General features: G+C 38.0%; 1 protein-coding gene across 2 annotated transcripts in view; it reads left to right on the forward strand.

Moving 5' to 3' along the window:
* Positions 1 to 23169, forward strand: part of LRP2 (LDL receptor related protein 2) — a 109460-nt gene that overhangs the window by 65796 nt on the left and 20495 nt on the right. For both annotated transcript variants that reach the window (XM_088519452.1, XM_088519451.1), the window contains 23 exons: positions 720 to 885; positions 1659 to 1817; positions 2109 to 2398; positions 2969 to 3172; positions 3554 to 3796; positions 5272 to 5397; positions 7025 to 7144; positions 8245 to 8376; positions 9247 to 9448; positions 9886 to 10181; positions 10593 to 11109; positions 12725 to 12877; positions 13315 to 13485; positions 14436 to 14659; positions 15051 to 15228; positions 16132 to 16328; positions 17622 to 17867; positions 18413 to 18541; positions 19449 to 19568; positions 20127 to 20243; positions 20473 to 20589; positions 21936 to 22073; positions 22834 to 22956. In XM_088519452.1, the coding sequence (XP_088375578.1) occupies positions 720 to 885; positions 1659 to 1817; positions 2109 to 2398; positions 2969 to 3172; positions 3554 to 3796; positions 5272 to 5397; positions 7025 to 7144; positions 8245 to 8376; positions 9247 to 9448; positions 9886 to 10181; positions 10593 to 11109; positions 12725 to 12877; positions 13315 to 13485; positions 14436 to 14659; positions 15051 to 15228; positions 16132 to 16328; positions 17622 to 17867; positions 18413 to 18541; positions 19449 to 19568; positions 20127 to 20243; positions 20473 to 20589; positions 21936 to 22073; positions 22834 to 22956 (4368 nt within the window). The remainder of the gene's footprint in view (positions 1 to 719; positions 886 to 1658; positions 1818 to 2108; positions 2399 to 2968; positions 3173 to 3553; positions 3797 to 5271; positions 5398 to 7024; positions 7145 to 8244; positions 8377 to 9246; positions 9449 to 9885; positions 10182 to 10592; positions 11110 to 12724; positions 12878 to 13314; positions 13486 to 14435; positions 14660 to 15050; positions 15229 to 16131; positions 16329 to 17621; positions 17868 to 18412; positions 18542 to 19448; positions 19569 to 20126; positions 20244 to 20472; positions 20590 to 21935; positions 22074 to 22833; positions 22957 to 23169) is intronic.

A 23169-nucleotide genomic window follows, 5' to 3' on the forward strand; every position in this document is an offset into this window, starting at 1 on the left:
CTAGCTAAATATTACTGTTTGGTTTTGATGATACTTAGATTGCAGCAAGTACCATACAAATGCAAAAAGATACTTTGAGTTCTTGAGTATGAGAAAGAAAAATTTAATGTGTTAGCATAGAATTAAAATACCTATCATTTTTAGCATCTTAGTTCACTAAAATGTTTGAATGACTACAGTTATGGATGTTCTGCATACTTGCTGTTAAATGCCAATCAGATCCCTGTGGATGTTGCTGGAGGAGTAGCTCTTCAGAAGAGAGTGAAAAGAGAGGAGTGCAAGTAGGCCAGTTTATAGATGAGTCCGAGGCAATGCAAAGCAGAGCTGAGAGAGTCACTGAAAAGACCAACAGACTGTGTTTTGAGAAAGCCAATAATTTGTCCTGATAAGTGTTTGGTTAAATTCTGTAGATGAGGAAGGACACCTTACGTCCTCATTTCAGCATGCCTTGCTGCTGAAGGGTAGTGTGGAACTTCTCCTTCTCTGGAGGAGCTCAGAAGGGTTTACATCTTGAGCCTTCCCTGTTATTCTACTATCTTCAATGATAGAGCTTGTTTGTCCTCCTCCAGGAAGGTAAAAAAAGGAGGAGAGCTAGAGAATGTCTCATCTGTATCCATCACTGCTCTGTTTGGTACTGGCTGTACTGCAGTATTGCAGTACCTCGGGAAACTCTACTGAACTGAACTTTTTGTGTGTGTGTATTTGCATGTGTGTCTAAGATCTGGGGACTCCAGATGGCATAGCCTTTGACTGGATCAATAACAGAGTTTACTACAGCGACTACCTCAATCAGACTATCAGCTCAATGGCCGTGGATGGCTCTAACCGCACAGTGATCGCCCGCGTGCCACGACCAAGAGCCGTGGTGTTAGATCCCTGCAGAGGGTATGTGATGCACTTTGTATACTTGAGTTTCTTTGCAGGTAAAAGTAGTTTGGGTTTAATTAAGACTGCCTGGTACTTCCTTTTTTAAACGCTAGGTTCTAGTTGCAAATAACTGTCTGAGGTGTAAATCATTATGGTTAAGTTTTTTGAGTTGATTACAGCCTCAGAGATTTGAATATCCTTCCGAGATTTTTAGAACATTTCAGAATGAGTGTAGATGTTTGGACTAGAAGCCTTTTAAAGCTAGAGTTTGAAATGAGACAATGATTCTCAAACCAACCAACCCTCTTTCAGTTGCTGAGCTAAACAGAGGGGAAAAAAAGAGGGCTTGTAGTAACAAGAGATTGTTCAAAAATACTGTGCCTTGATAATCAGGTGGCAGGGTAAAGACATCTCTGTGCTTCATCTTACATGATCTTTCCATATTGCCGTGCTCCCTCAGTGCCTCAGAACTGTTCATGTATTTAGTATCAAAGCATCCCTGAGAGACTGGGAGCAGTGTTACACTGTATTTCAAATGTGGAAAGATAAGAAAAAGATTTACTGACTTTACAGGATTCTCACAGGAGCTCAAAAAACTTTTATGAAGTCCACCTTGGTGGAGTCCAGCTATCCCTGCTAGAAATCCCCTCATAAAAGCAGTTCAGAATAAAGGAAGAAGCTCTTTTCTCCTGTGTCTGCATCCTTCACTTCGGTGAGAGAGTCTTGGAGCAGGTACATGCTTTGTGAATGTGTTTGCTAGAAATGTAACTGTGCATTCACCCTTTTGGCAGGTACATGTACTGGACTGACTGGAGTTCCAGTGCAAAGATAGAACGAGCAACGCTTGGGGGAAACTTCAGAATACCTATTGTGAGCACCAATTTGGTGTGGCCAAACGGACTTACTCTGGACTATGAAGAACAGCAGCTATACTGGGCTGATGCAAATCTGTATGTATCAATAGCACATTTGTTGATTTATATCAGATTACTTTTTACTGATTATTTATTTTCATCTTTCCCTCCTCTGTTTTTCAATTTAATTTAATACTTTGTATTTTTGGATGCTATAAAATGCTTGAAGGCTTTTTTTGCAAGAAATAAGCACTACGTAGTAACAACATCGGAGTGGAACTGCTGTGGAATAAGTTTGGTGACTTTACAGGGTAGGTTTAGTTAAAAGACTTTTTAAAGTACTGTTAAAAGACAGGAGAACTTGTCATAATATCTTTATCATTTTAGGCAGAGGATTGAGCGATGCACACTCACTGGGACAAACCGCGAGATAGTTGTTAGCACTGCTCTGCATCCGTTTGCAATGACCTTGTTTGATCAACACATTTATTGGACAGACTGGAACACAAGAAGCATTTACCGAGCTAATAAATATGATGGTTCAGATCAGATTGTAATGATCATGAATCTGCCCCAGAGACCCATGGATATTCATGTCTGGGCAAAGAGTAAGCAGCAGCAGTGCACCAATCCTTGCAACCAGTTCAATGGTGGTTGCAGTCACATCTGTGCACCAGGTAAGCTGTAATGCTTAATGACTGTAAGCGGTTATTGTTGGCTGTATTAGAACCCATAGGACAACAGTGAAAGTCACATGGGCATAGCTGAAATATTTCTTAATAAAATGTATGAACATATGTAAATGTTTAGTATTTATTTTATTAATATAATATAATGAAGACAATTACAGTTCAGACCCAAAGTGCTTTAGCGATTGAACCAGAGATTGTGTTTGAGAATCTTCACAAATAAAAACCATACGTTTCCTTAATTTAAACCAGAACACTCTTCCTGGGATTCTAGCTTATATCTCTATGGTGAGAAATAATGGTCCATTTTGTAGTGTAAGACGTGGTTGCACGTGCAAGGAGGGAACCAAAGTGCTGTCACAGGTCATGTGCTCTAGGTGACCAGGGAGCCGGAGTGCCGTGTTCCCCGGAAGGCCCTGCCACGCGGCTGATTCATGTGCTCTGGCTTGCTGGGAGTTTCTCTGAATAGCTTTCCAGGAACCTGTCTAAAGCATCAATATTAAATATGTTTATGTATTTTTGTTGTTTTGTCACGTATTGTCAAACATATATGTTTAGGTCCAGCTGGTGCGGAGTGTCAGTGTCCCTCCGAAGGTCGCTGGTACTTAGCCAACAACAACAAGCACTGTATTGTGGATAACGGTACCCGCTGTGATGCTGGTTTCTTCACGTGCCTTAACGGGCGCTGTATCTCAGAGCGCTGGAAGTGTGACAATGACAACGACTGCAGTGATGGCAGTGATGAGCTGGAGAGCGTGTGTGGTAAGCATTTAACGCATGAGAAAGTGATGTAGTTTATCCTGCTTATACTGTATTCAGTATTGTTTTTAGGACTTTATGATCATGGGCTTGCATCATGTGTCTTTAGATTAGAAATGATCCCTCACCTGCTCCAAGACTGTGTCTTGCATCATGATATCTGAAGAAGCTAGATGAGATTTATTTTTGTCTTTGAATCATGTTAACCCAATTTCTACTTTGTTTAATTCAAATATTTATTTTACTTTTCATGCAGTCCGTTTTGCTGCTGTGTTTGCCCTAGCAGGTAAAAAGAGAAATATTGTGATTTTACTTGCTACTCTGTCAGAGAACTGAGATTACATTTCATCCGTGTATTTTATTCTTCTTTTTGATCTCCTACAGCTTTTCATACTTGTCAACCAACAGCTTTTACCTGTGGCAATGGGCGCTGTGTACCCTACCATTACCGCTGTGATCACTACGATGACTGTGGAGACAACAGTGATGAGGTTGGCTGCCTCTTCCGGACTTGTGACTCGCACACAGAGTTTACCTGCAATAATGGAAGGTGTATATCTCTTCAGTATGTGTGCAATGGTGTAAACAATTGTTACGATAATGGCACATCCGATGAGAGAAATTGCCGTAAGTTTATCCTAGTTACTTGTTACACATTTGAGTCTGCCTCTTTAGACTAAAGAAGCAGCAGATTTATTTTGTGGTTGTGAAGAATTATGATACATCAGTAGAAGGATGAAAAACTATTTATTTACATTACATATTTGTCTTTCTGTTATTTTGAAGCAGACTAAGCTGTTCAAATATACAATGAATAATGTGAGATTTTACATAAAAACTATTACTTTAAGTAGTCTGCCTTGACATGAGAAGTACTAATGCCATGCTTAGTGTTAGATATTGTAAGTAATCCCATTCAGTAGGATTATTTCAGGTGAATTGAATGCAAGGCTTATAATTTTGTAAGATTTGCCTTGAGTTTTACAGTGGATTTTTATTGCAAAATTTGTATCATGTATCATATTAATTATATTAATTTTCATCAGCAGGAGTGAATACTGTGTTTATATTAGAGAGATAGTTTGTATTTATTTTATTCAAATTATATTGTCTGTTCCTCTTGAAAGTTACCACTAAAACAGTAAATATGTTAGTTCTCCTAAAAATATAAAATCTGTTAATTCAATATTGATTACTAACGCACTTAAACTAATTATATCATTGCCACCAGTATTAAGTCCTTCAATGGAAAATTTATAAATGGAGTTAAAGAAATAGTGTTGCAAATGTATTTAGAGATGAGTTTTACATCTTTGTTTGCGCACCGATTTTTTTTTTAAATATATTTATGGCTTATGTTTCACTTGCTTTTTCTTCTCATTGAAATCCAAATTTGCACAATTCCTGCTCTGTTAGTCATTTATAGTTGACCTGCTGATTCACCCAGCACCAGTTGCAAAAGCAAGCATTAGAGTGTGCATACATATCTATTTACATTCCTTCACCCCCAGTACTGGCAGGTATTCCTTCAGTCATGTTTTTGTCAGCATTTTTGCCAGTAAGAGTGATTGCCTAATTGTTTCCAAATAGCATAAACGCTAAGACTACATTATAGTAAGTAAACAGTAAGGAGAGGAAATGGTTTGTACATAGGTATTGTTATTGTTTTCATTATCATTTCATTTTCATTCAAATTTCATTTTTCAAGGAAACACAGGATTATTCACTACTGAGAAGGCAAAGGGCAAGGAAAACGCACAGCATTCTACTTAGCTTTTAATGTGTTGTTGTTTTCAGTGGGAAGAGGACATTTGCAGGTGTCTCAGCATAGAAGTTTTAAAGAAACTTCAATCATCTTAAAGCCTCTTGGTGTCCTTGGGCTGCAGCTGACAATGAATCATTGGCACTTGGATACCCGAAACATATATGACCAGAAAGTGTCACTGGAGTTGCCTCAGATGGGACTCTCTTAAATAGTGTTAGGTGTCTTTCAATTAGATACAGCTTAGTGATATTATTAAAAAAAAAAAAAAAAAAAAGGAAAAGTAAAAAAAGAAAAGCTCCTAATTTTTGTCTTATTTTTTTCTTCCATCTTCTTAAAGCGGAGCGCACTTGCCAGTCTGGTTTTACAAAATGTCAAAGCACAAACATTTGCATACCTCGAACATACTTGTGCGATGGCGATAATGACTGTGGAGATATGAGTGATGAGAGCCCTACTCACTGTGGTAAGTTAACAGGCCCTCCATTCACTTCCTGTACTTCAGTCATTTATTCACTGCACCTTGCCTTTGACATAACCCTGAATGTTCTGAGAACATTCACCCTTTTTGTAATACTGTGGATTTGTAAGTTTATACATTGTACCATTACCTCTCATTTATCTAAATTGTGCTTTTATTAATAAAAAGGAACATCATTTTTTCACATTTTTATGTGCCATTTGAGGGTTTATTCCTTTTGCTTACTCTGGTCTGTACCTCTTATATTTTTACGAAGTTCTTGGGACTGGAGTGTTACAGTCTTTTTTTCCTGGAACTTTAAAACTAGTTGTTTGTTTGTTTGTTTTCTGTGATCAAATGAAGTTATCTGTAGTCTCAAATCTAGTTTCCTTTAATCCTTTTATGCGATTGTATATACAGTAGCACTTTTCATCTTTCATTATAGTTTCTAGTTACTGTATAAAAGCATCTATTTTTCTATCAGCCTTGATTATGAAATAACAAACATTCCTTACTAGTTCACACATTTGTTTTTAGATGATATTTGTCTCATGGAAAAATATCTTGGATCACTTTATAAAATGTACAGCTATTTATAGACCGTGATTTACTTTTAGTACTCCCTAACTGGATTATTTTTGCTTGTACTGACTTTCTTCAAGTTACCTGCCTTGAAGTAACTATTCCATAATCTTTCTGAAATATGATTTCAATTTTTGTACCTGAATGTGGCCACTTGGCACATTGACCTCTATGTGTCAAAGAAAATGTTGCTGTATATACAGACCTTGTGAGTCTTGTGCTGCTCATGAAAGATGTGTGTTGTCTCTTCCACAGCATTAGTTGACGCTACTGATCCCTAAATTGAGATGTAAAGGGAAAGAAAGTGAGAGAAAAGAAGCATGAGGGATGAAAGAAGGCCCAAGATCTTACTAAAGAAGCATGTTACTGTCTGTCATTCATGATATATATGATATATGAAAGAGCAGTCAATAGGCGAGATTAGGTCTTGGTACCTTGGAACCATCAAGTGGTTCCAGGGAAATATCAGTAACTACTGAAGAAATTATCAAGCCCAATATACATAACAGTTTCAAAGGGCCCTGCCAGAACACTGAAGAAATATTTCTGCAGTTCTTGGCTGGAACCATTCAGTGTTATAGTCTGTTCTTCACCGGTGTTAAGAAAAAATTCCTACCTGCAAATCAAGAAAAATGAGTGGGAGAACAAGGAAAGCAGTAACAGCCGTGAGATATTACCTCCTTTCTTTCCTATTTTGATTGCTTATAAAGCATAAAGTCTCCTACTGTTTGATTAGGGCACAGGAGAAATGAGGACTGTTACTTGTGCACAAGTCTCAAATGTAAATGTAGAGAATATTTATAATTGTTGCTTGCAGTCTTATATCCATGGCAAATTCTGCCCTTTTACGAGCTGATACGTGTATCTAAGGAGAGTTAGAAAAGTCAAACTAATTTGTACAAAGAACTCTCTAGACAGTCCATAGAAAGATGGTCTTCCCAGCATATTTTTTTCTCTTTCTTTTTTGGGATCTGTAATATTTTTGCATAACTTAAAATAAGTTGGAAGGGTAGCAGAAAGAAAGAAGACATACATAGGTTTTTTCTTCCAGTCTCACTGACTTGCACGAATAGTGAGTTTCGTTGTACGTCAGGACGTTGCATTCCTGCCCATTGGTACTGTGATCAAGGAATAGACTGTGCTGATGGCTCTGATGAACCTGCCTCTTGTGGTAAGTGGATGCTTAAAAGATACATATGCTGAGAAACAAGTTGGACTATGGGAGATCAATAGCTTCTTTTGTAGGCAGTAGCTTGGATTCATTATAGATGGAAACCAGGTATTTTATGCAGTTTATTCAGTGGCTTTAAGTAATCTGACTTACTGAGTAATCCGAGTCAGTAATTTTACTGCAGGTTCTGTGTGGAATATGAATCCTATTAACTGCCGTAATTGATTAGTCTTGATGTAAAACCTCCTGTATGTTCTAATGGTGATGAGTCAACTGTTGAGAGGTGGCAAGTATTGTAGTGCTGTTTTGGAGGTGAAACCAGATGCCATGTTGTGGATCTGGTGCAATATTTATGAAAAAAAATGCATGTGTGGACGTGCAATATTTATGAAAAAGAGGGCATAGGATGCAGAGGAACATGTTTGACATAGTATGAGATGGGAAGTCACGCAGTCACAGTAAACAAATCTTGTACACACAATAGAAGCAGATAGTAATAAACAGGGGAAGGAGGAAAGAGCTGAGAAGTAGAGTAATTTCTGGAGAGAGAAAACAGGCTAGCTGAAATCATTGGGAATTGATATTACAACCTTGACATTAAATTCATTGTAAAAACGGGCTCACGGTTTTTTTTTATGATTTAAGCAGGGCTGCTAGCTCACATTGCACGTTACTGGAGTTTGCAATTTTTATCAGCTTTAGATCTCTAGCTCATAAATAATAGTTAAATCAGAGTCATAATGCCCTGACTGTTGCATTCATGTTAGATTTCATCTTGTCTTCACATTTTGGTTTTCTGGTCTTGGGTTTTTTGAGCAAGCTACTTCTGAATTATAACAAGATTAACAGACTGATAATCCAAACAGTGGGGTAATTGTAGGGACTCTTAGTGTAACTGACCTAGTGTACCTAGTGTAACTGACCTGGACTGTTAACAGAAGCTGTTTTCTTTAACTCAGCACATAATATTTCATTTAGTCTCTTAAATGCTTTCTTTCTACTTTTCATTATCATAAGGTTCTCTGTAAAATACCTTCCTCGGTAGATTATCATGTCAGTGCATTACTTTAACAAGCAGAGTTACTGTGTTCATTTTTAAGTGCCCCAAGTGCGGACTTGTTCAAGCGACCAGTTCAGGTGTGATGATGGCAGGTGTATCCCAGCAACGTGGATCTGTGATGGCGATAATGACTGTGGGGATATGAGTGATGAGGATCAAAGACACAATTGTGGTAGGCGTTTAATCTAAATATATACTTCACCTTCTCTTTTTGACCAGCAGACATTTTTTTTAAAGTCTCTGTCATTTTTCTGTCCATAGAGATGAACATTAAGCATAAAGTATACTCTTCTATATCTTCAGCTTTATTATAGTGAACTAAAATTTTACATTTTGCCAGTGTTCTGTTTTGTTTTGTTTAATTTTGTGGGTGCTTACCTCTGAATTGATGAGTTGGAATGGAGATGTAAAGAGCCTAGTTTGTGTGTATAATCTTGGAAACAAAAGCACCTTCAACAATCTGAAGATCACTGATCATCATACACTACAGTTTGTGCACATTACTATACATATGATTTTGATATAAAACTTTATGTATTAGTGAGCAAAAAGAGCATGGCCGTTCAGATGGTGAACAACAGAAAGAAGGTCCAGGAAGCCTGATCTTCCTTCTTTGTTCCTTTGACAGTGTTTGGATACACTTGAAGTCTCTGTCCTATTTCAGTTCAGTCATATTCTGTTTGCTCCCTGGACCACAAAGCATGTCAAAGGAGGTGATGTTTGGACAACCTAGGGCTATTTTTTTTCACCTGCCAGAAAATCTGGCCTGATGCATGGAAAGCTTATACTGAGAATCCAGCAAGATCCAGCACTCTGCACACCCAGATTCCCTAAAGTGCTTTGACTTGCCATGAAGAGCAATACCTGGATGAATGATAGTAGGAATGAGTATGACTTCTGAGTATGAGAGAGTACAGTGGTATCTTTCTGCACGAGGGGCAGACCATATGTATGATATTAAGGCTGGGCAGCGTGGGTGGGGGGAGGTGTTGTATGTCCAGGGAGCACAACTTGCTGACTCGGCAAACATGGCTCGTTCCAGCGACGCGCAACTGCACCGCAGCAGAGTTCACGTGCGCCAACAACCGGCCCCCGCTCAGGAGGTGCATCCCACGGGCATGGGTCTGCGACGGTGATGCTGACTGCAGCGATGCTCTTGATGAACACCAGAACTGCACACGAAGATCTTGCACAGAAAATGAGTTCACTTGTAATAATGGCTTGTGTATCCGAAGCACATACAGGTTTGTAAATACTTTAGCTGCTGCAGAACATCCTCAGAAACTGCCTGAAATGAAAAAACTAAACTAATTTAACTAATTTGTTTCATTAGTTAGTTGTTAAATAGGTTTGCATCTGATAATCAAGTTATTTGTCAGTTCTACACTCCTGTCTTAGTTTTAACTTGAAAATGCTTTTTGCATATTAATATCCCCTGTGCTCACTGTTGGCTTTTAATGCATTTTGTGTACAGTCTTTTGAGGTGATTCTGATAATTTTTTCTGATTGACTGTGCAAATACATTAGGTTTCTTTACAATAAAGGGTAAGGGGAATAGCAGCAGGATTCCCATTGGAGCCAGTAATATTAGAACCCCTTGGAAATAGGAAACTTGTGTGTATCAATCTGCCATAGAGTAACTGTCTTCTTAAAGTTGAACAAAGTATTCATTCTTCTTCAGATGTGACAGACGGAATGACTGTGGTGACAGCAGTGATGAAAGGGGGTGCATTTATGAAGCATGTCAGCTGCACCAGTTTACCTGTCAGAATGGGCGCTGCATTTCCAAAGCCTACATATGTGATGGGGATAATGATTGTGGGGACGAATCTGATGAGCTGGAACACCTCTGTACCACACCGGAAGCAACTTGCTCTCCCCATCATTTCAAATGTGACAATGGAAACTGCATTGAAATGGTTAAAGTCTGCAATCGATTGGATGATTGCTCAGATAATAGTGATGAGAAAGGATGCGGTATGTGTGCATTTATTTGGATGGTATTATTCTCTTTAAAATGCTTAGACATCTAATCTTTCATTTTAATTAAGTTGTATTAATTATATACTATTTTCATAAGGCCTGAAAACCAGTTGATTACATAAAATATAAATATAGTTTATGCATTGTTATATATGGCCCTTACATTTGTAAAATGTATCATTCATAAGTGAATATTTTGCACTGAGTGGGTTTCCTGATAGACTGCACAGGAGCTGGAATAAGTTTCATTGGTTGACATTCTTTTCCTTGTTCTTCTGTTACACCCAGTCCAGATGAGTATTCAGAATTTTCAGAGGCAGGACGGGAGAGGGAATATGCTGGGTAATCATAGCACTATCTTCTCAATAGGCCAGTTCCTTGAACAGAATTCCTTTTTCTTTCCAGGTGTAAATGAATGCAGTGACCCTTCAATCAGTAGGTGTGATCATGACTGCACAGACACCCAGACAAGTTTCTACTGTTCTTGTCATCCTGGTTACAAACTTATGTCTGATAAACGGACTTGTGATGATATAGATGAGTGCAATGAAACTCCATCAGTATGTAGCCAGATTTGTGAGAACACAGCTGGCTCCTACATCTGTAAGTGTGCCCCAGGCTATATCCGGGAGCCTGATGGAAAAAGTTGCCGACAAAATAGTAATATCTCCCCATACCTTATTTTTAGCAACCGTTACTATCTGAGAAATCTCACAGCAGATGGCCAGTCTTACTCTCTCATTTTGCAAGGACTGAGAAATGTGGTGGCACTGGACTTTGACAGGGTGGAAAAAAGGTTGTACTGGATTGATGTGGGGAGGAAGGTCATTGAACGAATGTTCCTAAATGGAACAAATAAGGAGGCAGTGATAAGTGATGATGTGCCCAGCGGGGAAGGTATCGCTGTTGACTGGGTTGGCAGGTAAGAAAATACATTTTCTGTCCTTCTGGTCTATAATGTGTGAGGGAATTTATTTTAGGGTCTTTCTCCACTGTCATATAAAACTCTTGCAGTGTGTGAGAATAGCTTTGGATTGTGAATACAGTAGTATAGAACTACTCTGGAAAAGTTTATCAGCTTCTAATGCATTATCTGAAACTTTTGGTTATAATGCTCTCCTACCTCTTATGCCGAGCTTATGTGTGAGTTGTTGAATCATCAATGATAGTGTTGTCTTATGACTTCTAGAAGAGACTTGTTAGGAAACTGTCCCTAAACGGGGCTACCCAGGCAGGCAGGTGAGAGGATTACATATGGCCATGGAGGAGGCTCAGGGCTTCTGAGCTTGGTCTCTTTTTTCTTAGTCTCTGTCTGCTGGAGTTGGGGTTCAGGCCTCACTCTGTAAGTAAATAATATGTGGCAGCATGTAATTAGATTCTAGTGAAGCCAATAACAAATAACAGTTATGGAATTTAGCTTCTGTACCAATGTGAAAAGCATATTTCCTCTTAAAAAAGTATCTTTAAGTGCTATGAGCTTTTTCCTTGTAAAGAGGTTAGTATAAGGGTTAGGAGATTGGAAAGCGCTTTGCATTTTGGTCATTTTTAAATTATCTTTTAATTGTATTTTATTTTTGAGTCCATTACTATCAACATGAGAAGCTGAAATATCTTCAAATAATGAGATTGGCTCAAAAAGTCACATTTGAACTGTCTATCAGAGTTTTGAATATGTAAATATAGTTATTTTTTAATAGTAGTTTTTGTTTTTTATATTATACTTGTTTTTATTATTGAGCATCTTTGTCTCTAAAAGTAATGCAAATTAATGGTCTTAGCATTCCCAGATGATTAGCTATACATGGCAGCGTGAAAAAGGGGAAGGTGTTTATACCCTCAGTGGTCCTACTGCTCCACTGTTAATCCAGGTGCTGAATTAATTCAGCTCCTATCAGTTATGTTTTCAATCACGTCTTGTTGAGGTGTTTGGGAGAGGCTGTAGGAAGATGTATGATGCTGGATGAGTTGTTCTAGTCTCTTCACTTCTCCCTGGTGTGAAGGTCCCTGGCCAGGGCAATGTAGGCTGAAACTGTATCTTTCATCAAAGTAATAGGAGAAAATATAGCTTCACGCTAGAAAATGCTGTGTGAAGCTTAAGTTAGGCTATTAGATTTCAACAGGTAGCAACTTTCAAAGGAGAACCTGGCAGTCATTTTACCTGTTTTGTCTGATGAGAGGAGCCAGCATGAAAGAGATGGTGCAGCCCTGATCACAAGGCACAGCTCTGCTTATTTTCTCCCTTCCTCTTTGCTGTCTGATGCTGGTAGTAGAGGAAGGAAAGAGAGGATCAGTAATTTGTGGGCAAATGGCACGTTATTACCTAGCTGGGCAACTGCAGGTTTGAAATTGGCACCGATGACTATGGAGGCAGGAAGAGCAGGAGTGAAAAGGGTCAAACTTGGAGCATGATCTAGGAGAGATGTCAGAACAGTATGCATGTTCTTTATGGTGGATGTATCGCTTCTTGGAGAAAAAAGCTCTGAAGTAAAGTAAACCAAATAACTAGGAGTATATAAATTAACTCTAAAACATTTCAGAAAACTCTACTGGGTGGATGCCTACAAAGACTGTCTCTATGTTGCTGAACTTGATGGAAGATTCCGGAAAAAAATGGCAGATGGGTGTGTGGATGCCAACAACACTTTCTGCTTTCAATACCCCAGAGCAATTGTTGTTCATCCAAAATATGGGTATGACATTTCAAGAGCACTTTTTCTTCCTATTGTGAATAGTTTTGTGATGACTGAGTATCTGAAGAAAATTTGGACTGTCCCTACTTAGATTTGTGTCTTAGATCTTAGCTGTAACTTAGGAAAAAGAGCATCTTGCCTTTTGTAGGTATATATGCAGGGCTGTCAGATAGCACTGAAAGTGGAATTTGATCCTGTGTGAACAAGGAAATTTTGATGGAATAGTTAATAAGTTTGATAGAAATGCATCTTTATGGTCACACACAACTATTTGTCTGCATTAGTAGTTAAACTAACATACAAATGTATTAATCTTTTTCTCATCCTTCTTAGTCTCTGCTTTAGTTTTTTAGCAGGAAACCATATATTCAAGATGTGTCTTCTAACATTAAGCATATTTTTAGCACAATCTTAACTTTAAGCATTCATTTGAACAGACAGATTTACTGGACAGACTGGGCAGATCGAGCCTATATTGGAAGAGTGGGCATGGATGGCAAAGACAAGACAGTGATCATTTCTACCAAGTTAGAATGGCCCAATGGACTCACCATAGATTACACCAACGACAAGCTCTACTGGGCAGATGCTCATCTGAATTACATTGAGTATGTATACAGAGAAGAATAAAGAAACTGAGCAATTGTTTGTATTGCATTTTGATGGTAGTGTTTATTAGTGTTTACTAGTTACAGATGCTGTAAGTACCATGGTTACATCTCTCTGCTGACTTGATAGGAAACCAGAGTTACAGATGGCATGGGTCACTGGATGCCACGGTAGCATAATGCCCCACTTAGGCCTCTCTGGAAGAAGTATTCCATGTTTTATTGAGAAATGGAAGTAAAAAGATTCACACGTTGCTGAGGAGATTCACATATTGGAATATTCCTGGAATATTCCAATTCATGTATGCCGAGGTGTTCAACCTGAAACAAGCATTTTCTACCCTGATGTCTTTAAATGCCCTATTTAAAATGTATATTCATTAAATGTAAATCTCTATGACTGTGCCTCTTTCTGTCTGCATCTGCCTCTCTTTTGTTTTTAAATTCCCTCCTGTAGCAAAGTCACAATAAAAATATAAAATCCTATTAAAAATACCTTATCAGAAGAGACACTAATCTAGGCATATAGGAGGTATATTGTCTTAAGTGTCCCATCATTAGCAGTCTGAATCATCTGGACTAGTCTTCCATATGGAGAAAGAAAAAAAAGAGAAAGGACAGAGAAAACCTGCTTACAACAAATAAGCAAAACATGGTTAATCTAGCTGATAAACATGTGTGGGAGGACTCTCTGCCTTTCAGTGGGTGCTTCTCTATTCCATTTCTCTGCCTAATACAGTCTGTTTAACTTTTGTGCATCTCTTTAAATGAATTGGCTGAAGACAGTGCTTCCACATGGGACTAAGAAAGCTCCACTATTAACTAAGCATTGGTCCTGGTCACCAGTAATGAAGTGCTGTAAACATAGATAGTAAAGATGAGAAGATCTCACTTTTACTGAGTGTTTTGCATGGTTTTTTTTGTTTGTTTTGTTTTGTGTGTGTGTGTAGGTATTCTGACCTGGATGGGCATCATCGTCACACAGTATATGATGGGACTTTACCTCATCCATTTGCAATTACAATTTTTGAAGACACAATATATTGGACTGATTGGAACACAAGAACTGTTGAAAAGGGAAATAAATATGATGGGTCAGACAGGACTGTTCTTGTGAACACGACACACAGGCCGTTTGACATCCACATCTACCATCCTTACAGACAGCCATTTGGTGAGAGAACAGATTTAGATTTACATTTAGAGGGCCAGATTTTATCTGAAGAGTAATTGTAAAGGGTACTGTTTGCACTCTGCTGTCGCTGAGGGGAATAAAAGGCAGAGAATAAATTGAGGTCCTTACATTTCATACATCAGTGATCTTTTCTTTGCTTAGCTGAAAAAATAGTATCAGACTGGAAATGTGTAGCTTGAAACCATTAGTTTTTAAAAGTCACAGCTCAATAGGATCATACCTATTTCTCTGGGTGTCTAATTATGTAGGTTTTGTTTATCAAGTGATGTCATTAGTCTGCATACCGTAGTTGAGGAGACTCTTGTAAATTGAGACATTTGGGTCCTGAGGTTTGCAAGTTATGGTAATATTTATTCTTTTGTTTTGCCAGTTAATAATCCTTGTGGCACCAACAATGGTGGTTGTTCCCATCTTTGTCTAATAAAAGCTGGTGGTCTGGGTTATTCCTGTGAATGTCCCGATAACTTCATGATAGTACAGTTTGGCAATACAGCCCACTGCCTGCCGATGTGCTCGAGTACTCAGTTTCTTTGTGCAGACTCTGAGAGGTAAGTTTGCTGCTCATCATCTTTCTTCAATGTATTTTAGAGCTGTATTCTCCAGATAAGGCTTTTCAAAAGCGTATGAAAGTAGCATTTTCTCCTGATATCTCTGTAATTCTGGAATGTTTAGGCAAATACAAGCCAGACAGGCTTTATTTTTGACAAAGTATTTCTAGAGGGCTTTTCTTAAATTGAATGTTTCTCCTTTCATTGCTGTTATGACGTTACTAATGTAATTAAGTTTGTGTTGTTAGCAACATATTGTTCCAAATGCCTTTTTTTAGAGAATTCACAAAATTGGAACCTTTTCTTAATTTTTGTGCATCTTTTGCAACATACTCGTTTCTGTCTTTAACTGTTAAGTGTGTGTTGTCTCCTAGAAGAGCCATTTATCTAATGTAGAGGTGCATTCATGACCCCATTTTGATGACTGTGGTCAGGGGAGAGGAATGGTAGCATAAGAGCTGCTGTGCTGGCACTCTAACACTTTCAGATATGTGAGAAAGATAGGTTGATTGGATAGCCTTTTCAAGCAGTGTTACAGTGTTATCCTCAATAGAATTGTCATTACTAAAGTTCAAGTGAATTATGAAAATGTTATGTGGTTAAAAATCTATTTGAAGACTGATGTAAAAAGCATGAGTGAAGCATGGCATCAGTTACTATGAATATACTTCAAAATTCAATCCCTCTGTATTAATTTGCTCTGAACTCTCTTCTCAAGAGTCATCAGCATCATCTGTTCCTGCTGACAGTCTTCTGGCATGAAGCAGATGACATGAAATCTAAGATGTCTTGGAAATTAAATGGGAAATAACATTGAGAAAAGACTGCCTTTTATGCCATAAAACAACGGCTGCATGTCTGTAAAGACTCTTCCTGATGAAAGAAAACATTTTATCTTTGTAGGTGTATTCCTATCTGGTGGAAATGTGATGGACAGAGGGATTGTCGAGATGGCTCCGATGAACCCACTACTTGTCCACACCGATACTGTGCCGTTGGTCTATTCCAGTGTAATGATGGGAACTGCACCAGTCCACATTTCTTGTGCAATACCCTGCCAGATTGCCATGACAGATCAGATGAAGATCCTGTACTTTGTGGTATGTTACCAGTAGTAATTTTAAGTAAGTTTTGTGTTTAACCCATAGATAATGCGTAAACTTTAGGATTGTTATTCCCTCTTTACAAATGAAAAGGTGTGGTAGAGATCCTGATTTGATAATGTTTTGCACCTCTTAGTGATTTACCTCAGTGCAAAGGCAGGGTAAAAGAGAGCAAAAATGCTACTAAATGTAAATACTAACATTTTCAATACTTTTGAATGAGATTTTTGCTGATGTAAATTACAATCTAAGGTAAAAAATGCCAGACATAGGACCAGATTTCTAAATCAGAAATAAAACCATGCCAAATGTGGGGAACCTAAAGCTTCTTAGTTTTCCCCATATTCAAGATCATGAAGGGATGCAACTATTTGACATTTTGCACTGCACATAATCCAGATCACACGGAAAGGTTGTTTTGAAGACCTATATGTAACGACAACTTTTTAGAAATACAGGCTAATTATGCTTTTGAAATAAAGGCCTGTTTTATTTTTCACAGGACAGCCTTATTCCTCTTGTAAATAATGCAATTTTGGTGCTTAGAAGCCTAGTGTAATATAAAGGAAAAACAAAGCAGTATGGTCATATAATTGATATTTTCCTTGCCTTTTGTTAGCAAAATGTTTCTGACAATGTCATAATTAAATTAAATGATATAGCTGAGCCTCCTCAGTGCAGCACAGGGGAATATTAAATAAGTAGAAATGTGGTAGCTGCATAAAGTGTCACTGATATTAAAGTACCAGGTATAGTAAAATTCAGGTCTATATCATTCCTTATGTTCATCATCTCATGCATAGAAAAGAATCCGCTAGTTTAGAAAATGTATTGTATTGTCTCCTCTTGAACAGTTTGGCAGTGTATATGAAAAGGTGTAGTAGGATGGTGTCCAGTGAGATACAAAATCAGAGGCCAAGAACAAGGTGGACTCCAATTTTCATAGCCCTTCAGAGCTTCCCTAGGCTGCCAGCACTGCTAACATTAGCAGAGAGTGCACAGTTCTAGTTATAAGTGACTGGCACCCCTGCCTCTATCATGTTTGAATGGTTTAATAGCCTCCATTTTAGGAGAAGCTGTTGCCTTTTTCATTCCTATGAGCTGTAGAGCTTGTACAGTGTTATAAATCTCTACCCTAACTGCTCAAGTAAATACCGATATTTGATTTTTTGGTGCAGGCATTATAAATATTCAACCTGATAAAAAAACATACTAATTTGACACAAAGCTACAGCAACAGACCATCCCTGCAGGTTTCAGCATTGTAACAGGCAATTTGTGTTCTTTCAGCTAATCACCAGTGCGAGAGTCATCAGTGGCAGTGTGCCAATAAACGATGCATCCCAGAAGCCTGGCAGTGTGATAGAGAGGATGACTGTGGGGACAACTCAGATGAAGATAGTACTCACTGTGCCAGCAGAACTTGTCCTCCGGGTCAATTTAAATGTGATAACGGCCGCTGCATCCCACAGTCCTGGAAGTGTGATGTGGATGACGATTGTGGCGACAACTCTGATGAGCCATTAAACGAATGCAGTAAGCACGTAGCAGTTGTAAGCATTTAGCTGTAGTAGCTACCAAAAGGAGAGCAAGCTGTGTTGCTTTGTTTTCCAGAGGTCAGATATTTCTTGCAAAAGATTATTTTCTGCAAGCTAACTGTCATTGTGTATTAAGCAGTGCTAGAAAAAAAGAGAAACTATGTGGTAATGTCCTGCTGTCATACTCCTGAAGGGGAAAAGACTTATAACTTTCTGGGCAGGTTATCAAAAACTGGTGTGCTCCCACTCTGACCTCCCTGAGGTCAACAGGTTCTTCATTTGGACCATAGAAACATTTGTTGAGAAAGAGAAGTGTATGTGGAAGCAGTGAATGCCTTTTCACTGATTTTTGGATATGAAAGAATAATAAAACCAGATGGCTTCAACACTTCATCTTTTGCAACAAAGTTAGCAAGCACTTCTCTTTAGTAGAAGTGGTTGACGGTGCAACAGAACAAATTTTAATGTCAGAATGATCTGGCAAGAGATCAGCTTTCTGATAAGCAATGGACCTTGCTTTGACTGTTGTCTCTTGTGTTGCAGTGGGCCCTGCTTATCGCTGTGACAACCACACAGAGTTCAGCTGCAGAACCAACTACCGCTGCATACCCTTGTGGGCAGTGTGCAATGGCAACGATGACTGCAGAGACAACAGTGACGAGCGAGGCTGTGGTATGTCTGGAGAAGGAGGTCATTTATACATAACCTTGTGCCTAAAGTATTTTTCCAAGATGGAAACACCTGTGGGTTTTTTTGTTTGTTTTTGAAAGTCTTCTCAGCAATAATATACCTGGACATACATTGCTTGATACCAGTTCATTACTGATAGTTACTTGTCTTCAGAAAAATTATCTGTGAAACAATTCCAACTCATATGTTTATAAGCCCTGAATCCAGGATTTTATTATTTCGCCCGATACGTCATCAAATGAAACAGGAAATATTTCTGCTTAAGCAAACTTTCATTCTAGATAATTACAACTGTCATTTTTTAGTTACTTAGCTTACCTCCTACACTGTTGAGACTGTCCATATGGGAAGTGTGTCATTTTTTTCCCTAGAACCTTGCATTTATTTTGAAATGGCTCGTACACTTACACACAGAGCTTAGAGGGCATTCAGATCGCTATTACCAAAACCAGAGAGTACTCGAAAGAGTAGTGCTCTATGAAGGCAGCATGCCTTTTCTGCTTATAGAATTATAAAAAATGTTTGTCTTTCTCTGAGTCACCAAAACTCTCAGAAAAAAATGCTTTCATTTCCTAAGGTTCTTTATTTGTAGGCTAATACAATCCATCTATTGTTTACTCTTCCATGGGTGGAGAAAGGTGGCAGTCTTCTGGGGCACCCCTCACTCTGGTCAAACTTCATTGCAAGGAGCAGTAATCATAGTATAAGGTTTCTTTGTGGTTGCAGCCCAGTTTCGTATAATTATTTCAGTTATCCGTTCGTCACTCTTCTATTACTTAATCCAGTTTGCGTTATGAAAATCTCTGTTGACTTCGATTATCTTCTGTGTATTCCACCTTATGCAAAGACTATGCTAATGTGTAGTGGTCTCATTTTTTGTTGACTGCAGAGGATATGACTTGCAATCCTTCTGGAGATTTCCGCTGTGACAATCATCGATGTATCCCGCTACGCTGGAAGTGTGATGGAGATAACGACTGTGGAGATGGGTCTGATGAGCGTAACTGCAGTGAGTTCTTTCTTGAATCACAATATAGTTCAACTAGCCTCCTGTTTCTTAAGAGAACAGCTCAGATAGGTAGCTTTTAACTGCAGCCATTCCCTTGGGGTACTCAACTGCCTGTATTTTCATAGCTGAACTTTCACAATCTATCTCAATGAAGCATTGTGGATGCATAAAAACATTGATAAATACAGTCATTGTAATAATGCACATAGCCTGTTTGCTGCTAGGAAATACTGTCTGAATGAGTACATTGTCCTGTGTGCAAATGTAAGAAAATATGGTTTTTAAGCAATGAATATGGATTTTTTTCTGTATAATTTTGTAATGCAAAAACATCTGCAATGGAGTGCCCTCTTCTTTGTCAGGTGCGACAACATGAAATATTTAGTATGATGTAAGAAGTATGCAGAGATGCTATTCCAATATCATTTAGATACTTTTGTGAGTGTATCACAGTATCTGCAGTATTACTTTTGCCTGCTTTAATGAGGCATTTTAATGAGTATGCTTAATTTTTTAGCTGAGGAAACTCACAAATTTGTACTTTTGTTTTAATTGAAGGTCCTCGGGAATGCACAGAGAGTGAATACCGTTGTGACAATTTGCGATGCATTCCTTCACGATGGATCTGTGATCATGATGATGACTGTGAAGACAATTCAGATGAACGTGACTGTGGTGCGTATTGTCTTTGAATATCACATCATCACATGTACACATTTTTGTTGTAATGAGATAAATTATTCTGCAAAATGATCTCTTATGGGAATTCACTACCAGAGTAGAGAATACCACGATTTTAATAGGTGGGATTTTACAGTCTTTAAGGAAATTGTTTTTGAAAAACAAACATTTCAGCTTGATTTGATGAGAAGACATTTCAACAGATATTTCTGCATCTTTCCAGAGTTGAGAACTTGCCACCCAGGTTATTTCCAATGTGAGAGTGGACACTGTGTTGCGGAGCGCTTCAAATGTGATGGAAATGCAGATTGCCTTGATTTCTCTGATGAAGCAACTTGTCGTGAGTTTCAAGCTTTGCAAATGGAGCTCACTGAGCTCACTTCCAGAAAGATTTGTGCTTATTTTTCTATTTAAGTGACATGACTCCTCAGAGGTATTCATTCCTGTCCCTCTCAGTGATGTCAGAAAAATTCAGGAGAAGTTTGATTCTGCCTTTTCATGTATGGGTTGTCATTTCTTGTATTAATTGTAATTCGTAATTAGTGCAAGAATGGTCCAGCAGATGATACAGATTCTTTCAAAATTCTTGACTTCACATTTCAAAATGCACTGTCTCCACTGCTTCTGTGCTGTAATGAGGTTTTGAAATGATCTTGGGATTGTTTTTGTAATCCTCAAAGGATTCTCTAGTGTTTCGTAAGGTGCTAGTGAAGCCAATGAAACTAGATGTGTTTATGCTTAACTCTTCCCTCTCTAATCTGTTATATACTATGAAGATAGTCCAGAAATTGTAGCTTGCACACACAGCTACTCTCTACTCCTAAAGTATCATTCCTGTGGGGAATGAAGATATCTCCTTAGTGCTTTTACCTGTACTGGTTGTCCTGGCCTTGGAGGTATTAAAGTGCTGATTCTTGCTTTCATGCCTAAATGATCTGTGCTTTAGTACCAGGGAGAATTCCTTTCTCTTCATGTTGGTGTCAGAGCTGTTTTGCATATCTTCCTTGCACTTGACCTTAACACCCTTGTTTTAAGTGAAAAGGGGCATCTGCACAACAGTACCTTTATTTTGGCAATGGCATTTATATCCTGAAATCTAAATCATAGCAATTAATCTACCAGAATCTGAGTTACATAACATCCCTCTTAAAGGGAGGGAAAAGCATATGAGGAGCTGCTGAAAGGGCAAGGATGTGTTTTGTTTACGTGTGTTGGCAGAGTCATATTTGTGCTTTTTCTTTGATCTAGTTTGGGTTTGTTTGTTTTCTCAGAGCTTTTACAGAATTGGGTAGATTTTCTGTCATATCAACTTAAGTCCATTTGTAGTTAGATGCCTTAGGCGGTACTTTAGTGGTTCAGGGTTGATGCCTTTTGTTATTTTCTTGATTACTGAAATATATTATCAGTAGCAACTGCAAACAGTATTTGTGAAAATAATGACAATTTAATTCCCAAAGCCTCTGAGGAGTAACTTCTCTTCCTTCATCATTCATTTGAACCTGAATTAATCAAGTTACTAAGAAGTTCTTGATGCTTGCAATCTCTTGTCGCTGCCTTTTAGTCCTTTTCCTTCTAAGTAGATGAGGCTATCAAAGGAAAAAATAACAACAGCATCTCCTGAGTATTTTTCAGAAAAAGTTAGAATTTTCACTTGAAATTGAAATTTCCTATTTTTCTTTTCTTCAGCAACACGATATCCTAATGGTACATATTGTCCACCTATGCTGTTTGAATGTAAAAACCATGTGTGTATCCAGCCATACTGGAAATGTGACGGTGACAATGACTGTGGGGATGACTCTGATGAAGAACTTCACCTTTGCTGTAAGAGGGAATAAATAGAGTAAAATGAACAATCTTGCTCACATGCATGATAAAATCTCTGCTTACAATAGAGAGAACAAATAGTAGATGTTAAATATTTTGTTTTTAATGGAATTTCTCACAGATTTCATTTCAGGATGTGTGTTGAGAATTTTGCTTCATACACCTTTATTTTCTTTGTCTTCCTACTGTATGTTTTTCATTGCTTTACAGATGTTTGTATATGTAGTTATCAAAGTGGGGAGAAACACAGCAAAGATGTAGGGACACTATTCACTATTTTCAAGCTTGGTGTGTAAAATATGGCCATTGGTTTACCATTAAAGAGATATTTTCAGTATTTTTTTTTAAGATGCTTAGCTTTTAAAGCACTTGGAAGAGTCAGGATATTTTTCTAGACATTGGTGAGGAATCACGACTTTAGCTCTAAAATTGTGGGATGCCAGAAGTATGAATTAAATATATTTTTGTAAGTTATGCACTAAATAGCAGCTTAATTAGCATGTTGGATTTTTTTTTTATCAGTTACTGAAGTAATTATATTATCCTTGAAGTAAGAGCTTGACATTAAATCCTAGCTTTTATGTCCCATATAAAGAAATGTGGAGGTAATTTACTTCCTGTGTGCTAGAATGCCCCCACAATGCATTTTAAAATATAGGAAAAATACCAATGTTTCCAGAGAAGAGTGACTGGGATAACTTGTGACTTAACTGCATTAAATGTCGAAGTATGACTGACTTGATCTCTGTGGTTTCAGTGGATATTTCTTGTGAACCTCCATTCCGTTTCCGGTGTGAAAACAATCGCTGTATATACAGCCATGAGCTGTGCAACCAGGAAGATGACTGTGGAGATGGAAGTGATGAAAAAGATGAACACTGTATGTTTATATAAAGTAGAGAAAATCCAGTAATTTTGATGTATTTAATGTTTGATAACAGCAAAGTCCTGAAGAAATGTAAAAATTGAACATAAATATGCAAGAATTAGAACTTCGCATTAAATGATTTGAGCCATGATTATTAGTACTACACATTTGCATCTCTCAATAAAAGTAGCAAAAATCATCAATTATTTGCCTGAAAAGTACAAA

This window comes from Tinamus guttatus, unplaced genomic scaffold (genome assembly GCF_059628265.1).
Source record: "Tinamus guttatus ecotype Peru unplaced genomic scaffold, ASM5962826v1 Tinamus_guttatus_pri_ptg000060l, whole genome shotgun sequence".
NCBI lineage: Eukaryota > Metazoa > Chordata > Aves > Tinamiformes > Tinamidae > Tinamus > Tinamus guttatus.